General features: G+C 38.0%; 1 protein-coding gene across 1 annotated transcript in view; it reads right to left on the bottom strand.

The window, feature by feature from the left end:
- The window catches only part of LOC141350837 (Fc receptor-like protein 3), a 29,005-nt gene extending 10,602 nt beyond the window's left edge, over nucleotides 1–18,403 (bottom strand). The window contains exons 1-10 of the mRNA XM_073856661.1: nucleotides 18,337–18,403; nucleotides 14,602–14,892; nucleotides 13,703–13,990; nucleotides 9,258–9,545; nucleotides 3,950–4,219; nucleotides 3,485–3,766; nucleotides 3,264–3,401; nucleotides 943–1,116; nucleotides 520–801; nucleotides 170–421 (exon numbers count right to left, since the gene is read on the bottom strand). Coding sequence (XP_073712762.1) covers nucleotides 170–421; nucleotides 520–801; nucleotides 943–1,116; nucleotides 3,264–3,401; nucleotides 3,485–3,766; nucleotides 3,950–4,219; nucleotides 9,258–9,545; nucleotides 13,703–13,990; nucleotides 14,602–14,892; nucleotides 18,337–18,403 — 2,332 coding nt within the window. The remainder of the gene's footprint in view (nucleotides 1–169; nucleotides 422–519; nucleotides 802–942; nucleotides 1,117–3,263; nucleotides 3,402–3,484; nucleotides 3,767–3,949; nucleotides 4,220–9,257; nucleotides 9,546–13,702; nucleotides 13,991–14,601; nucleotides 14,893–18,336) is intronic.
- Between the last annotated feature and the right edge of the window lie 453 nt (nucleotides 18,404–18,856).

Below are 18,856 nucleotides of genomic sequence, written 5' to 3'. Positions count from 1 at the left end.
ACACACACACACACACACACACACACACACGTTGTACCACCAATATCCAAGGTGCGGAAGAGAATGCCAGAACTTTTTTCCCCCAACTTCAAGCACATAATGTATGACCACAATATTTGTAAATGATGCAAAAATATTTCTATTGTGTTTATACTTATAAAGTGCTCACCTCTGACTGAGATCCAGCTTTTTGGAGACTCTTGCTTCTCTGGGTATTTACAGTAGTAGAAACCCTCATGTGACTTTGAGACTGTAGGGATGATCATCATGTCTCCTGTAGTCTGATTCTGCACCACTGATCCATCTTTATAAAATTCAGCCCTTAGGTTAGAGGAGTTTTTATATCGATATAAACAGCGTAGAGTCAGAGGATCTCCTTCAGTCACAGGATGAACAGGACTGTCCAGAATCACATCAACATCTACACAACAGAAGAAAGAATAAAAATTATATATTATAAAAATATATGTTATATGCTATAGGAAAGCTTTCATGCGTCTGAAATAAATGTAAACTTACTGTGTATTGAGATATTAACATGATGAAGTTTCTCTCCAGATTCAGACTGACACCAGTACACTCCAGTATCAGATGTGTTGAGAGATCTGATTGTACATGTAGATGTTGTTCCTGTAGATCTCCAGTCTGATGATGAACAAGGTTTCAGTTTATCTTCTGTGTATCTTCTCACTGTCCATCCAGTAGATTTACTGTGATCCTCACAGCTCAGAGAGAGAGATTCAGATGAGAAGTGTTGAGATCTGTTGGGTCTGATGATCAGAGAGACTGAAGGAGAAACACCTGAGAAGAAAATTACTGAAGGGGAAACACCTGAAAAGAAAATGACAAAACATCATCTTTATTTATAATAAATTATTTTTTAAATACATGTATTTATTAAATTATCTTTATTATAGGTGTCTTATCTTTATTATAACTCACCAGTGATCCACAGTGTTTGTGTGTTACTGTAATATGTGTGATAGACTGGATCTCCTCTCTCTGCTCTGCACATATAAACTCCTGTGTGCTTCACAGTCACTGAACTCACTGTGTAGTTGCCTTTAGATCCTCCATTGCTGTTTGACCCCAGCTCATGATTTACATCTTTATTCACTGTAAAAAAAGTCAAAATGTGCAATGCATTAAGTTTTTAAATGAAATGCATAGAATATTTGAAGAGTTTGGTTCCAAAACGCAATAAATCCATTTTGACAAATTTCGGTAAAACTGTGTTTTCTATACCAAGAAAGTGGCAAGATGAAAACCACTATTTTCTGTTACAAACTTTCACATAACATCTTTAGGTTATAAAAACATAAAGAATTCAAATCCATAACTTGATTTTCAAAGATATATTATAAAAACGAATTCTTTTTTCCACAAAATGCAATAAATCCATGACAGTTTTTTATTTCAAAATGCTATAAATCTATTAAATCAATGTATAAATGTGCATTCATCTTTACCATTTTATATTTATTTAGTTGACTAGTGGTATACAATGACAAAAAAAATAAACATTAATGGCATTAACCAAAACACTTACTTTGTTATAAGAATACTGTCATTGCTGCGGTTAGTTGACGTCGTCTCTTTACATTTTTCACTGCGATCAGCTGTAAAATGTTTTGGTCCTGCTCGATTTTCGTTGACTTTGAGTAAAATAATGTAAAGTTTTTCATAAGATCCTCTGGGGTCAATGTGTTAGCATGAGAAGCTTGATGCTGTCTGGAGAACAAGCACCCGAGTGCCTCTCGCGGAAATTATTAGATGTTGATGGCTTACGTTTCTTTCCCGTCACAGAAAAACATCACAGGTTTAGCAATCCAATTAAAGTATAATTTTGTTTTGTTTGTTGATTACGAAGTACAAAGTAGATGAGGAAAACTAGGGCTCCGTGTACTCAGCGCGCCGCCATTGTTTGTTTACAATGCGTGACTGGTGGGCTGTAATTTCAGAAATGGATTTATTGCGTTCTGTAAAAAAGGAGGAGTGGCGTTTATCGCATTTTGGGAAAAAAAGGAGAAAAGATGACAGAATAACACGGCGGATATTGGATTTTGCATAAAATTAAGAATTTACTTTTAACTACTGACCTGATATAATACTGATTTTGGCAGTAACTCATTTTTTTCAAAAATGGCGTTTATCGCGTTTTGTGAACCAAACTCTTCATTTTTAAATGTTGCCATAACAAAACTCTGTACCACAGTTGAAAACACACAATTAAATTAAGGTTTTGTTGTGAACCATGCATCATACAAGCAAGAAGCAAACATATGAAATTAATATAAGTCACTAAATGCAAACCTCTGCCTAAAAAACACAGCACACAAAGAGTGAAGCACAGATCCACATGATGGTTTATTGTTATAATATTGACCGGTTCTTTCACGCTCTCCTCTCTCATTTAGCTTAAAGTATAAAATCAGAGCTGTGGATTGTGGCTATATAAAATTAAGTCCATGAATAATTATTCTTACAAACTGATGTATTTGTCAGGAAAACACTCATAACTCTTCAATTTCACATGTCTTTGTCCTGCGAGTGCGAGTTAACAGAAATGAGAGATGCAGCACGATAAGATAAAGTATTTCAAATAAATATGACTTGTGCTGCTGCATCACGCTTTGAATGTGCAAATGCAGTACTTGACTAAAGAAAACACTAAATTCATAGGCATTGAATGCTGTTTTTTACCCCTTCAGACCCGATTTTTTTTCTTGATCTGTAAAAAATTCTATCCAGTTGATTTTAACTCTCAATACAGAAATGAGTCAAGATTTGTGCCAATCCTTATTTAAAATGTGCTTACTACTCATCCTGTCTACCTGCTAAGGTATGCCTGTTATAATATAATGTCTGAAGCTCTCTCAGAGGGCCATTCAGAACAGGGTTGACATTAACATTATAAAAGCATGCATTTTATTGGTCCACAAAAGATGTGATGTCCATTCCAGTGGATGCAGGGTCTGAATAGGTTAAAAGCGAATGACATACTCAACTATTTGATTTTGCATATAGTTAAAACAAAAATCAAGATATTATCGCAAATGATATATGTATTGGAAAGCGCTAGTGTGAACAAATTTAATATGATAATTATAATTACATAAATAGGATATTACTATAAGCACTCCCAAATTAACAACTGCAATAACTGACTATACAGAATATAATATAAACAATTCTATCTCATTGGAGCCCTGGCAGTATTTGTATTCAAAGTTGTATTTGTTTTGAGATTAATTATATTTTACCTGTGGAATTACTCTGTACAGTGAACCAGCTGAATGTCCAGTCTGTAGATGAATTTATAATCTCACACATCAGAGTCACTGAATCTCCTTCAGTCAACCACTGCTGTGGAGAAACACTTAAATCTGTCTGTGGTTTATCTGAAAGTGATCAATCTCTCATGAATAACATGTTACACTTCATCTCTTCACACTAATAATGATGAACAAACATATAAACTCACCTGATGATACAGTCAGTGTAACAGCATCACTCATCTCAGTGTATTGTTCATTTACACTCTTTCCTCTACAGGTGTATTTATCACTGTCCGTCTGTTGAATGTTGTTGATTTTACACTCTTGTGTGTTGCATTGTGTGATTATATTTCTGTTTCTTTTCTGTATAGTCCAGCTGTATGTCCACTCAGTGTCTCCTGTATCCTGTATGTCACATCTCAGAGTAACAGTTTCTCCTCTGAACAGCTGTTTGTCAGGATCAACACTCACTACAGGTTTAAGATTCTCTGTATAAACACAATGAATAACAGTAGATTTTACAATGTGTTATATAATGAATGGCCAAAAATAAAACCTATAAAAAGCCTGATTTGACTATTTAAATTCTTCCTGGAATACTAAGATCCATGGCATCTCAGCTGTAACGTAATCTCTTCATTCTGTCACATCATGCACATGTTGTCTCTCACCTGTAACATTTATCCTCAGTCCATCACTGTAGTCTGTGTAATAATCTGGTTTTCCTCTTCTAGCTCTACACCAGTACTGACCTCCATCTGAAATTCTGTGGATTGTGTAAGAGTTTGTTTCTGTTGTCGTCTTCTCAGTGTTTTGTGTGTGTTTGTACCAGTAAAACTTCCATCCAGTAGATTGATCAATGTGACACTTCAGAGTCACTGTGTTACCTGTCAGTACAGATCCTTCAGTATCTGATGTGAGTTTAGGTTTTGGTTTTGTTTCTGCAGGAGAATAAAATACATTCAGATTCAGAAGGTGATAAAACACAAATGTAACATAATCCTGTTTTAATTACACTTCACACCTGAGACACTGCAATGTGCGGTTAATGCCACCTTATGTAAAATTATGTGATAAACAACAAATATGTGATTACAGTACAGAATATATAAGACATAACTGCATAATGTTTATAATAGTTCTTAATTTGCTCATTAATGCATGTAAAATAAAGTAATGTGAATTTGAGATTTTTATACTGTTAACTGCACAGTATGTGCTGCAAATCCAGCCGGTGTGAAAGCACAATGGACACGCGCAGCAAACGCTCGCCTCATGCTTGTGCTGTGAAACCGGCGTTACTTTTACTTAAAGCTGCAGTCCGGCCTTTTTCCTCTTTGTCACCATCTCTGTTCAAAATCTGTAATTGCAGCTATTCGCGGAATAATCAATTTAACATGGGTTGTACATCGGCACGAAACAGCGCAGATGAACAAGATGTATTGAGGAGAATCCTTCAGTCCCTGTGGATACTGTCATCCTGGCTAACTTCATTATCTGATTTTTTTATCCAATTTAAAGACTAAATTAATTAGTCTTAATTAGCGTATTTGGATGATAAACTTTATATACACATGTGAGTAAGATCTTCAGTTATGTCTGGACAATGAGGAAAAGTAAAGAAGCGTTCATCTTAGTTAGATACTTTATCCCAGTGGGAAACTTTACAGATCAATGGAAGAGAACGAGGAAGCGGTACTCACGTGGCGTGTATTTCTCTACATGTCGTGTAGTAGCCACGGTATTACATTTGTTACTATGTTATCTTGATAGTAAGGATGCACTACAGGATATTTTAAGTGTGTGCTGTAATATGATTCCATACATTTCGCTGTTGATTGCACGTGACGCGATGCCAGTCAGTTTATTAAAACATTAACGTTACTAAAAACAGAAGCTTACCAGTCAGTCGATGGGCATCTGAAAACAGCTTTTTATTTAACTAAGCACTGCAGATGTTCACCAAGTGCTGTGAGAAAAAGGCTATAAATATCCACCTCCATCATCTTCACACGCAAACCTACTGGCCGTGTCTCCTTCTTTATGTGTGCAGAAATTACGTAATGATGCAAACACGTGCTCGAATTTCCGCGGGAATCCACCAGTACCACTGGAATTAAAATAATTAATACAAGCTTACCGTTTTGAATTAAGCTAAGGCAAGCAGATAGTTTTGAACACTGGCAGGCTATGTATTTTCTCAAAAATGTTTTTTTTTTGTTGATATTTTTAAACCCAAATAAGTGCCGGACTGCAGCTTTTATGTAACTATAAAAAAAATTAATATCCAATATTAAAAAATACACAATATGATTATATGCTTTAGAATGTAGTGAAGTAAAATTTTCCAGGGACAAACACCCTGATAAAGCACAAATGCTTGGAAAAAGTAACTAATGTAACTAAGTATTGTGAAATCACATAATTGTACGTTTAATGATTAGGGTTAACTGTAAATATTGCAAGAAATCCAGTGCCATTCAACAATGTTTGTAACTCAGCTGCAGGGGCAAATGTATAAACAGTTTTGCATTACAAACCTAAACATTGTGCATAAACAAGTTATTTTCGTTCTTCAAGAAAGCATGTTTGATTTGATTTACCCAAAGTGTTAATTAATGACTTAAAGGTAGGGTAACACATTTTGAAAAATGCTAACGGTAGCAGCCTAGCAATGAAATCCCGATCCCACCCTCAAGTCAAATCGCCATCCAAAGTCACGCGTCTTTCAAAACACATGAACACGCACAGATCAGACGGTCACATCTCATGTCTCATTCAGCAGTGAGAAAACTACTTAACACTTCCAAAATAAACAAACAACTGGTTTACATCAGAATTAGTTTAAGCACACGTTCGGTTGTGTAGACGTAGTAACTATATCGTTACGCTAATCCGTAAACGAACACAAATTTCATAAGCAACACAACGTTTCATCAAAGTAGAATATCTGAATCCATCTCAATACAAACATATCGCATACCTACCTTACCAAAATAAACAGTGCAACGACCCTTTCAGACCCTTTGCCTCCTGCAGCTGTTTCATCTCGTGGTAAAGCAGTAAAGTTACCGATGTTCATTGGGGTTTTGCTCTTGCTGATCCAGACAGTTTTTGCTGTTATTGTTATAAGAGATGCCTTTAGTTTTGTGCCTCCTGTGTAGCTTTCATTCAGCAGAAAAGTTTGCTGTTCTCACTGTTTACAGGCAGGAGGTGAGCGCACATGAACGCGCCGATGACGTATGGTGTCTGCGTGGATTCGCTGCGCAGTGGGCATTCAAATTACGCTTACGTATGAGGGACAAAAATGGAAACGTCCGTTCGGACCAAAATCTATGATTTGTTGAAAATTTTTTGGTCCTACGCCTTTCACAGATAACATACATTTCTACAAATACATTTAAACAACTTAACACAGTGATTGCTATCAGGATGTAAGGAGACTTTTAACCAGCATAACAAAAAATGTTTCAGGATCAAATCTGTTACCCTACTTTTAACTAACATACATGTATTCATGTGTAGTTAAGGTGGGTGTAATTCATGCATGAATTCATATGACTCATGACATAGTTATGGTTAGTTATTGATTAGTACATGGCTTAACTCATTATTATTTCATATTAAAGTGATTATTAATTTAGGTACTAGAACATGATTATTCATGTATTGTTATGGTAAAGTGTTACCACAAACCCTCTATTACAATGAATCCCACCTGGGGTAAGTTAAAACATTTGCACTTCAACCACTGTGTGGCTTTTGTAAAAGTACAAATAATCTAGCTCAAATATTTTTTGAATGATTGAGCCAGAGCTAAATCCAAAAGGCATTCAATAAGTTGTGCCCCACTTATGGTCTAAATATTCCACCTAATGTATTGTGGTGACATTTTTTTTATTGTAAATGAAAAAAATAATAAGCCAAATCAGAACTTTAAACACATTTACAATATATTGCACAAAACTGGAAGACGAATGCAAAGTTTGTAGAAGACGAAGCACTGCTACTTGGGCGGAGTGATTAGGCAACACTTGCACAAACTCACTGCTCCTCACCAACGGGTGCTGTGAGCAAATCACTTGCCCAAGTATTAGTGCTTTGTCTTCTGAGAATATAGTTCTCAGTATGTATAATGTTAAAAGATGCCTGTGTCTCATATGACTTTGTTATTTGTAAACACTGTGACTATACAAATCACAACATATAAATAGGAAAAGGTTGGCATTATTTTGTCACTTATTGGGAGCAGTATGCTAGTTAGAGCCAGTTACTTACAGTCTTTGTGCTAAGCTAGGCTAGCGGTGGGTGCGTCAGAGTTATCAATTACGAAAATGAACCATGGTTTTACTACAGTTAAAACCAAAAAAAACCATGTAGTAACTACAAAGTAACCATGGTTTTGACAATCATGGTTTTCAAAAACCATAGTTAAACCATAGTTACTGTAGTAAAACCATGGTTTTGCTGATAGTAATCAGTACATCAACAATACATGGTTACTACACTTTTACCACAATAAAACCATGATTAATTTTCGTAAGGGATGGGACACCCAGAGATGAAAAAGGTATGTATGGACTTATCTAATTCTGGGGATACGGTGAATAAGCTAAAGTCCCAAAAAGTCGGTGTGTTCCTTTAATATATTTGGCATATTTCATTCAAACCCAATTGTTCTACATCTTTGTACCCATGTTATTTTTACTAATTTTTAGTGTTTAAAGAAGTTTCTTACATATAAAATCATGATGATTATTGCGTGTGTCTTACCAGGGGTGCAAACTCATCATGGGTGAAAAAGGTGACAAGACACAAGCGCTCTTATATAAGCGGATACGCGGCTTGCACGCTCCTCTTAAACAGAAACAGGTATATAGCGCATATAGCACTGTTGTCAACGGCTTAAAATTACTTAACTTAAAACTGCGGTGCGGGAACAAATGTTAAGCTTTATGACCACGCGCACAGCAACGTGACGTGGGCGCGTAACCTCAAATGAGAAAATACTACGAGTTAAGTATGTGCACTCAATCTGCAGACTGCTTAAACTTCGGCAGCAAATGAGGTGGCTATAAATTGTAAAACATAACCCGCCAAACTGGCTAGTAATTTGACATCGTTACCACAATAGCTGGACATGATTTTCATAATTTCATTTACTGCTACCATGTCGCAGACCCCCCTCACCCCTCATTTTCAAAAACTTGTCGGATCTAGATGAATCACAAGAATGACATATTTTGTATCAAAAAACTGCGAATTTCGCCGAAAGGTGACAAGTTTGCACCCCTGCTTACCAAATAGTAGTATCAGGTCAGCAATAAGCTGCCCACGCTAAATGATGACCTGCCCACGCTAAATGATGTGCCATTTGATTACTGTTTAGATGCTGGTCACCCTGTGTTGCCAGATATTTGTATGAAAACAAACAAAATAGGCCATAAAGAAAAGACACAGTAACAGGCTAACAGTAACCTGCACATTCAAAATTTATGAATTTCCCAAAGTGTCACATTATTTGCTAAAACATTAAACAATACGTCTAAAGAGAATTCTTCACTAATTATTCATTTAGAGCAGGGGTAGGCAACATCAGTCCTGGAGTGCCGATGTCCCCCAGATTTTAGCTCCAACCCTGACAAAACCTTGCCTACCTGTAGTTTTTAGACCTTAATTAGCTATTTTAGGTGTGCTGGATTAGAGTTGGAGCTACACTCTGCAGGACATTGGCACTCCAGGACCAATGTTGCCTACCCCTGATTTAGAAAACTTAACATTTTATTTTTTAATATGAAAAATGTACAGAAGTCCAGACCTCGGTGGCCTCATAGCTGGCTACAGCCATGGGCCCACATTAAAAAATGGTCCAGCCTCTCTGGCATTTTCCAGAATTGCCAGATGGCCAATCCGCCCATGTTGATAATTTACGCATAATATGATCTTTATTTCCTCATTTTACAGCAACATTTAACTCACCCTTCACAGTGAGATTAACAGATGAGCTTGATAGTGAAGTTTGTGGTCGTCTGAGTATCTCTGCTCTACACCAGAACTCATCCTGATCAGATCCAGTAACTTCATTGATAGTGAAAGAGTCTTTGTTTACAGGGTAAAGCTGAGACTGAGATCTCACATCTCTGCCTTTATACCACTGATATCTCCAGTTTAATGATCTGTACTGATCTATCTCACACTTCAGAGTGACTGTCTCTCCAGTGAACACAGATCTGTCTGGTGTTACTCTCACATTAACTGTGGGTAAAGCTGAGGAAAGAAGAAAATTATCTTATAAATCTCATCACAGACTGTTTAAACAACAATGAGGTCAGAAATCTGAATTTCAAGAAACTTAAGTGGCATTTTTCCAAAATGATGCAATTTGTGGTTAACATTTATGAAAGACTATATAAATAGAAGTATTTTAAAGGTCACATTTTTCGTGATCCTATTTTTCAAACTTTAGTTAGTGTGTAATGTTGCTGTTAGAGCATAAATAATACCTGCAAAATGATAAAGCTCAAAGTTCACTGCCATGCGATATAATGTATATTTTCTTTAACAGAATTCCCCTTTCAAAGCCTAAAGCCAACGACCGGTTCGGACTATAGCCAGGCCCGGATTAAGAATTCGGAGGACCCTGGGCACAATGTCTTGTAGCCCCCCCCCCCCCCACACACACACACACAATCACATAATATATATTATTCTTTTGTTAGAAACACCTATACTTTTACAGGATTTACACGGACACATTACAGCTGGATCACCATATGTAGGACAATATCAACATATGAAGATATTTTTGTTGCAAGCAGGGACCATTACAGGGGGGCAGAAGCTCAAGTGAAAAAAGGGCACTTCCCTTAGGCCTAATTATATATTTTTAACAAAAGGTTAAATATATTGACACAACAACTCAAAAGATTTTTATAAAATAATCAGTTCACACAAGGGGTTTATCACAAGAAGAGGTGACAGCAAAGGAAACTGCCAACAATGTGCATGTTTTCTGTGCTACTAGTTTCAAATATATTCAGAATAAATGGCTGCACCAAGGAGAGGGTGGACAGTTTCACTAATAATTCGTTTGTTTATTTTGCCCAAGGCAGTAGATCTTTTAAATTCTTTTGGTGTTAAAAGAATAAATTTTTACACTAAACTAAAAAAAGGAGTGTTGCTGCTATTTGGTTAAACGCTGCAAAAATTGTGAAATAAACCCCCACTACAGAATGATTGTCAAAATACAGCAACTGTCATTGTTACAAAAAAGCTTAAACTTTTAACTAAAATCTGTTAGTTTTACCTTATCTAAATTTTAGAAAACGTATTACATTATATAAGTCCTTTAAGCAAGACACAAGTTAACTGTAGTTGTCTTTTGACTAGTTTTAGTCATTTGATCTCTACTCACCTCCACACAAGTCAAGGACCTGTGTGAGGAGGAGCTGCTGCCTGCCTGCCTGCCTGCCTGCCTGTCTGTCTGTCTGTTGGCAATGAATGCTGTATTGCTGCAGATAGATGCAGAAGGAGGTAGGGCATCGAATCGGAATATGAAAACTTTCCGAGTCCATCTTTGTCTCGTGCACGCGTGTCCGCGCAACTTCAAAAGCATGCTCAACCACGGACAAGCGCAGATGGCTCCACTGATCCGCATCGTTTTCGTTTTTTTTCTCACTCATTCTGAACTATGACGACTACTGCCACCCACAGTCAGCTTGATTCAAGGCTGGGTTCTTTGCGCTTGAACAATTATATCATTTTTTTAAATATGCAGATTTTTAAAATGTATTTTCTTCCCGTTGCTTGGGCCCCCAAGTGTGCGTGGGCCCCTGTGCCCATGCCCATAATGCCCAATGGATAATCCGGCCCTGACTACAGCCCTCTACTTCCTGCTTTAATGACTTCAATAGAAGAGTTTTTGACTAAACGCTAAGCTGAAACGACTCTGCTAAGCTAAGCTGCTGTTTAATCACCACACACTAAACAAGCTACACAATCAGAACTCGTTACATATTTCAGAAGGAGGGACTTCATAGAACAAGGAAGACATCAGCCCGTTTTAAGGACAATGAAAACAGCGCTTTAGAGATACAGTAAGTAAATTGTGTGAAAAATACTATTTTTCTTGTTCACACGAAACATGAACACGCATCATATTGTTCACCATAAACACAATCAAAGCTTCAAAAACACAGGAAAAACAGGTCCTTTAAATTTTTAATAAAAGTTACTATTTTGCATTGTTATGTTTTTATCAGAAGATATTTTAAGTAGGTTGTTCTCCGCTCTATGGGCTAAATATTCCACAAACTGTATTATGGTAACAGATCAAAAAAGAATAAACATAGATCAGAACTTTAAACACATTTAAAACGATATTGCATAAAACTGGAAGACGAATGCAAAGTTATTCAAATCACATTCAAAATCATGTTTTCTTTCTTTATATTACTCTGTTTTCCGCCTTGCTTATATTCCCTTGTTCTGCGCTTGTTTTTCCAAAAAATGCTGTCAGAGTGTCGTGTAAATCAGGTAAAAACAGAGTTTAGACTGAGGTTAAAAAAAACTTTGATTGTATCGATAATTTACACATAAGATGATCTTGTCTTTATTTCCCCATTAAACTCACCCTTCACAGTGAGATAAACAGCAGAGCTTGAGAGTAAAGTTTGTGGTCGTCCGTGTATCACTGCACTACACCAGAACCACTTATCAGATTCATTAACTCCATTGATAGTGAGAGAGTCTCTGTTTACAGTGTAACGCTCAGAGTTTAACACTTTAGTTGTGTCTTTATACCACTGATATCTCCAGTTACTGTACTGATCCTCTATCTCACACTTCAGAATGACTGTCTCTCTAGTGAACACAGGGATGTATGGTACTTTCACTGTAGCTCTGGGTAAAGCTGAGGAAAAAAGAAAATGAGATTATAAATTTTATTACTAACTGTTTACACAACGAGGTCCGAAATTTGAATTTCAAGAAACTTTATTGTCATTTCCCTAAAAGAATGCAGTTTGTGGTTAACATTTATGAAAGACAATATAAACAGAAGTCCTTTAAATTTCAATAAAAAAATTCCCATTTTGCATTTTTATGTTTTTATCAGAAGATATTTTAAGAACTACATAAGGCATTAGAGTAGGTTGTGCTCCGCTCTATGGGCTAAATATTCCACCTAATGTATTGTGAACACATTTTAAAAAATTACAAAGATAAATGAAAACATAATAAGCGTGAATCAGAACTTTAAACACATTCAAAAAAAATATTTTTCACAAAACTAGAAGACGAATGCAAAGTTATTCAAATCGCATTCAAAATCATGTTTTCTTTCTTTATATTACTCAGTTTTTCCCTTGCTCTTATTCCCTTGTTTTGTGCTTGTTTTTTAAAAAAAAAAATGCTGTCAGAGTGTCGTGTAAATCAGGTAAAAAAAAACTTTGATTGTATCGATAATTTACACATAATATGATCTTGTCTTTATTTCCCCATTAAACTCACCCTTCACAGTGAGTTTAACAGCAGAGCTTGATATTGAAGTTTGTGGTCGTCCGTGTATCTCTGCACTACAGCTGAACCAGCTCTGATCAGATTCAGTAACTCCAGTGATAGTAAGAGAGTCTCTGTTTACAATGTAATTCTCAAAGTTTAACACTTCATTTTTGTCTTTATACCACAGATATCTCCAGTTTAATGATCTGTACTGATCCTCTATCTCACACTTCAGAGTGACTGTCTCTCCAGTGAACACAGATCTGTCTGGTACTTTCACTGTAACTGTGGGTAAAACTGAGGAAAGAAGAAAATGAGATTATAAATTTTATTACTAACTGTTGACACAACGAGGTCCGAAATTTGAATTTCAAGAAACTTTATTGTCGTTTCCCTAAAATAATGCAATTTGTGGTTGACATTTATGAAAGACAATATAAACAAAAGTCTTTTAAATTTTGATAAAAAATACCATTTTGCATTTTCATGTTTTTTTATTAGAAGATATTTTCAGAACTACATAAGGCGTTAGAGTAGGTTGTGCTTCGCTCTATTGGCTAAATATTCCACCTAATGTATTGTGATCACATTTAAAAAATTATAAACATGAATGAAAACATAATAAGCGTGAATCAGAACTTTAAACACATTCAAAAAATTATTTTTCACAAAACTAGAAGACGAATGCAAAGTTATTCAAATCGCATTCAAAATCATGTTTTCTTTCTTTATATTACTCAGTTTTGCCTTGCTCTTATTTCCTTGTTCTGTGCTTGTTTTTCAAAAAAATGCTGTCAGAGTGTCGTGTAAATCAGGTAAAAACAGAGTTTAGACGGAATACAAACTGAGGTTAAAAAAACTCTGATTGTATCTGATAATTTACACATAATATGATCTTGTCTTTATTTCCGCATTAAACTTACCCTTCACGGTGAGATAAACAGCAGAGCTTGATAGTGAAGTTTGTGGTCGTCCATGTATCTCTGCTCTACAGCTGAACCAGCGCTGATCAGATTGAGTAACTCCATTGATAGTGAGAGTGTCGCTGTATTCAGGGTAAAGCTGAGACTGAGATTTCATATTTCTGCCTTTATACCACTGATATCTCCAGTCTAATGTATTGTATTTTATCTCTATCTCACACTTCAGAGTGACTGTCTCTCCAGTGAACACAGGGCTGTATGGTACTTTCACTGTAACTGTGGGTAAAGCTGAGGAAAAAAGAAAATGAGATTATAAATTTTATTACTAACTGTTTACACAAAGAGGTCCGAAAATTGAATTTCAAGAAACTTTATTGTAATTTCCCTAAAATAATGCAATTTGTGGTTGACATTTATGAAAGACAATATAAACAAAATTCTTTTAAATTTCAATACAAAAATACCATTTTGCATTTTTATGTTTTTATTAGAAGATATTTTAAGAACTACATAAGGCGTTAGAGTAGGTTGTGCTTCGCTCTATGGGCTAAATATTCCACCTAATGTATTGTGATCACATTTTAAAAAATTATAAACATAAATGAAAACATAATAAGCGTGAATCAGAACTTTAAACACATTCAAAAAATTATACTTTACAAAAATAGAAAATGAATGCAAAGTTATTCAAAACGCATTCAAAATCATGTTTTATACTTTATATTATGCAGTTTTTCTCTTGCTCTTATTCCCTTGTTCTGTGCTTGTTTTTGCAAAAAATGCTGTCAGAGTATCGTGTAAATCAGGTAAAAACAGAGTTTAGACTGAGGTTAAAAAAAATATTGTATTGATAATTTATACATAATATGCTCTTGTCTTTATTTCCCCATTAAACTCACCCTTCACAATGAGATAAACAGCAGAGCTTGATAGTGAAGTCTGTGATCGTCCGTGTATCTCTGCACTACACCTGAACCCGCTCTGATCAGATTCAGTAACTCCAGTGATAGTGAGAGTGTCGCTGTATTCAGGGTAAAGCTGAGACTGAGATTTCATATTTGTGTCTTTATACCACTGATATGTCCAGTCTAATGTATTGTATTTTATCTCTATCTCACACTTCAGAGTGACTGTCTCTCCAGTGAACACAGATCTGTCTGGTGTTACTCTCACTGTAACTGTTGGTAAAGCTGAGGAAAAATGAAAATAAGATTATACATTTTATTACTAACTGTTTACACAACGAGGTACGAAATTTAAATTTCAAGAAACTTTCTTGTAATTTCCCTAGTATAATGCAGTTTGTGGATGACATTTATGAAAGACAATATAAACAGAAATCTTTTAAATTTCAATAAAAAAATACTCTTTTGCATTGTTATGTTTGTTTATTTATAAAAAGATATTTTAAGAACTACATAAGGCATTAGTGTAGGTTGTGCTTTGCTCTATGGGCTAAATATTCCACCTACTGTATTGTAGGTGGAATGAAAAGATAAAAAAATAATAAACATAAATGAAAACTTAAAAAGCGCAAATTAGAAAAAATAATAACTGTATATTAAAAAAGAATAAGCGTAAATCAGAACTTTAAAGACATTTAAACTGGAAGAGGAATGCAAAGTTATCCAAATGGCATACAAAATCATGTTTTACTTTGTTCTTTGTTTGTCTCTGATATTTTCTGCTCATATTCTCATTTTTTGTATGCTTATGCTTTTTTCCCTTGCTCATATTTCCTTGCTCTGTGCTTGTTTTCCCAAATAAATGCTGTTAGAGTTTCATGTATATCAAGGGAAAACAAACTTTAGACTGAAGATGACCTGGGGTTAAAAAAACTTATTTTATCTGAAAATTTACACATAAGATGATCTTGTCTTTTTTTCCCCATAAAACGTCTCAGTTACATATGTAACCCTCGTTCCCTGAAGGAAGGGAACGGAGACATTACGTCGTGACTGATGAATTGGGAACCGCTTCGCGGGTGACCTATCTGCTTCGAGAAACCTTTAAAACGCCAATGAACTTGGCATTCAGATAATTGCATCTGCCGGCACCGCCCCCCCGAACAGGTATTTAATGAGCGGCAGGTGCAGTTATCAAATTAGCTATTTTTTGCTGAGAAAGCTGGACAGAAGGAAAGGGTCCGGCCGGTATCAGCAGTAGAACAGCAAACTGTTGCGACGGGACGTGACGTCTACGTTCCCTTCCTTCAGGGAACGAGGGTTACATATGTAACCGAGACGTTCCCTTTCGGTCGGTCACTACGACGTCACGTCGTGACCGACGAATTGGGAATCCCTACCAAAGCGCCATTGAAGCTGACCCTTCCAGTGCCTGCGTAAACCCTCCGACTCTCCTCTTTTAGGGAACAGAAATTGGATTGAAGCAGAGGCCGGTCACTACTTCCTTAACCCACGATAGTGACTAGGCGAACTGGGAAGCGAACTCGTCAGGCAGAACTAAGATCGCTGCGGAAAGAAAACCCTCTAGGGGTCTACCACTAAGGTGATGGATAAAAAGACTCAAGGTCTAAAAAAACACTCTCTTAGCAACACTAGAGAGGCGCGGAACAAATTCCGCTAAGGGAAACGTGGTAAATCAGAAACTTTCCACAGAAATACTCACAAAGAAACCACTAGGGGGTGCAATGTGGGCGCTTGCCTCACCCAGGTTCTAAAGGATACATATAGTGAGAGGCTGGCAGCCGATGCTCCGCAACATCGGCCACCAAGCGGTGGAGAAGAAAAAAAAACTGTTTTTGTAACATTTTTGCCCTGATGGCCTTCCATAATTGTGCGGTTGTGCAGCACCAAAAAGAAAGGCTTCAAGCCGACACAGGAGCCGTTCCTCGATGTTCTCACTGATCTGACGAGAGAACTCGAGAGGATACCGGCTCAACACGAACACTGTAGAATCTAGTGAATGTATTAGGTGTCGCCCAGCCAGCAGCTCTACAAATACCTGAAAGCGAGGAACCACGACCCAAAGCCCAAGATGATGCCACGCTACTGGTAGAATGGGCTCTCAAACCAAAGTAAGGAATGCCCTGTTTCTCATAAGCCAGGGCGATTGTGTCTACAATCCAATGAGACATCCTCTGTTTAGTGACAGCTTTCCCTTTCTGCTGACCACAGTAACAGACAAAGAGCTGTTCTGAGGTCCGAAAGCTTTGAGTGCGATCCACATACACACGTAGTGCACGTACAGGACATAACAAAGCCATGGCTGGGTCTGCCTCCTCCGAAGGCAGCGCTTGTAAGTTCACCACCTGATCTCTGAAGGAAGTGGTGGGAACTTTAGGCACGTAGCCTAAGAAGATCCCCTATCCTTTGCATGAAGATCCCCTATCCCTTTTAATAGAAGCCAATGCGAGGAGCGTCAAAGTTTTCATAGTGAGAAAAGGCTCGAAAGGGCCGTCCTGAAGGGCTTTCAGAACCATGGACAAGTCCCAAGGAGGAATAGAGGGAGGGCGCGAAGGATTCAACCTCCGTGCACCTCTTAAAAACCTAATGACCAGATTGTGCTGACCCACAGATCTACCGTCTATGGGTGCGTGATGCGCGGATATTGCCGCGATATCTACTTTAATAGTAGATGGTGCCAGCCTCTTCTCCAAGCGGTGCTGGAGATATAAAAGCACAATACTGATCGAGCATTCCCGGGGGTCTTCTTGTTGAGAGGTACACCATACAACAAACAGGTTCCATTTCAGCGTATACGCCTGCCTCGTAGACGGCGCTTGCGCTGCAGCGATGGTGTTAGATACCTCCTGGGGTAAATCACCTAAAACCTCCACGCCCCATCCAGAGACCACACATGGAGGTTCTACAGATCGGGGCGGGGGTGCCATAATGTGCCCCCTTCTTGAGACAGAAGGTCCCTCCTCAGGGGAATCCTCCAGAGAGGGGCTGTTGCGAGGAGAGTGAGCTCTGGAAACCAACTCCTGGTGGCCCAATATGGAGCAACTAAAATCATTTTCTCCTCGTCCTCCCTGTGCGGACGAGGAGCAATGAGGCTCACTGTGCAATGAGGCTCACTGGGGGAAATGCGTATTTGTGACTCACTGGGGGAAATGCGTATTTGTGAAGACCTCTCGGCCAGCTTTGTGCTAATGCATCCACACCGAGTGTTCCCTCGTTCAGTGAATAAAATAGGCAACAATGGGTTGTTTCTGGAGATGCAAACAGATCTATCTGCGCTCTGCCGAAAGTCTCCAAATCAGCTGGACCGACTGAGGGTGGAGTCGCCATTCGCCGGGGCGCGCTGCTTGTGAAAGCGCGTCTGCCGCTGTGTTGAGCGACCGGGATGTGAATGGCACAAAGAGACCTCAGATTCTTCTGACTCCAAAAGAGGAGAGGGCGGGCGAGATCTGACATGTGACGAGAGCGCACTCCGCCTTGACGATTGATATACGCAACAGTCGCAATGTTGTCTGTGCGAACTAATACATCTTTGCCTCTCAACTCGCTGCTGAAGCGGACGAGCGCAAGATATACAGCCCACAGTTCTCGGCAATTTATGTGCCAATGCAGCTGAGGTGAGGTCTACACTCCTGAAGCTGCAAGCTCGCCGTATGTGGCTCCCCACCCCGTGTTGGAGGCATCTGTGCATACTATTGCATGTCTGGAGACCTGTCTCAGTGGCACCCCCGCCCTGAGAAATGCTGGGTCTGACCACGGGGTGAAAGTAAGACGGCATTTCGGTGTGATCGTAACACGGTGAAGCCAATGCTGAAGCAGTCTCATATGCAGCAAACCGAATGGTGTCACAGCCGCGGCTGCTGCCATATGCCCCAGGTGATTCTGAAATTGTTTCAGAGGGACCGCAGTCTTGCCCGAAAATGTGACCCGTCACGGAAACCAGGGACACAAGTCGGCAGCAAAAGTTTCGAGAAAATGACGTTTTTTTTTTCAAAATTTGTGATTTTCGTTTTATTGCAGAATCTATTAGTTGAGATCACGAAGAAGCCTCTCCATGTTTGAGATAGGAGTTTATGTATATTTAAAAGCGTACATTTTGCGGTTAAAATAGGCTTGTTTTTCCGGAGATTCTAGCGTGCAGCGGGGGGCGTCATTGTCTGTGTGTATATTTACATACTGGATAAGCTTGTGTTTTCGCCTCCGCCCCCAAAGGGAACAGCGTGACTAGTGA

Source organism: Misgurnus anguillicaudatus, chromosome 19, assembly GCF_027580225.2.
Source record: "Misgurnus anguillicaudatus chromosome 19, ASM2758022v2, whole genome shotgun sequence".
Taxonomy (NCBI): domain Eukaryota; kingdom Metazoa; phylum Chordata; class Actinopteri; order Cypriniformes; family Cobitidae; genus Misgurnus; species Misgurnus anguillicaudatus.
Note: the sequence above shows the minus strand (reverse complement) of the source record. Positions and strands in the feature narration are given on the sequence as shown.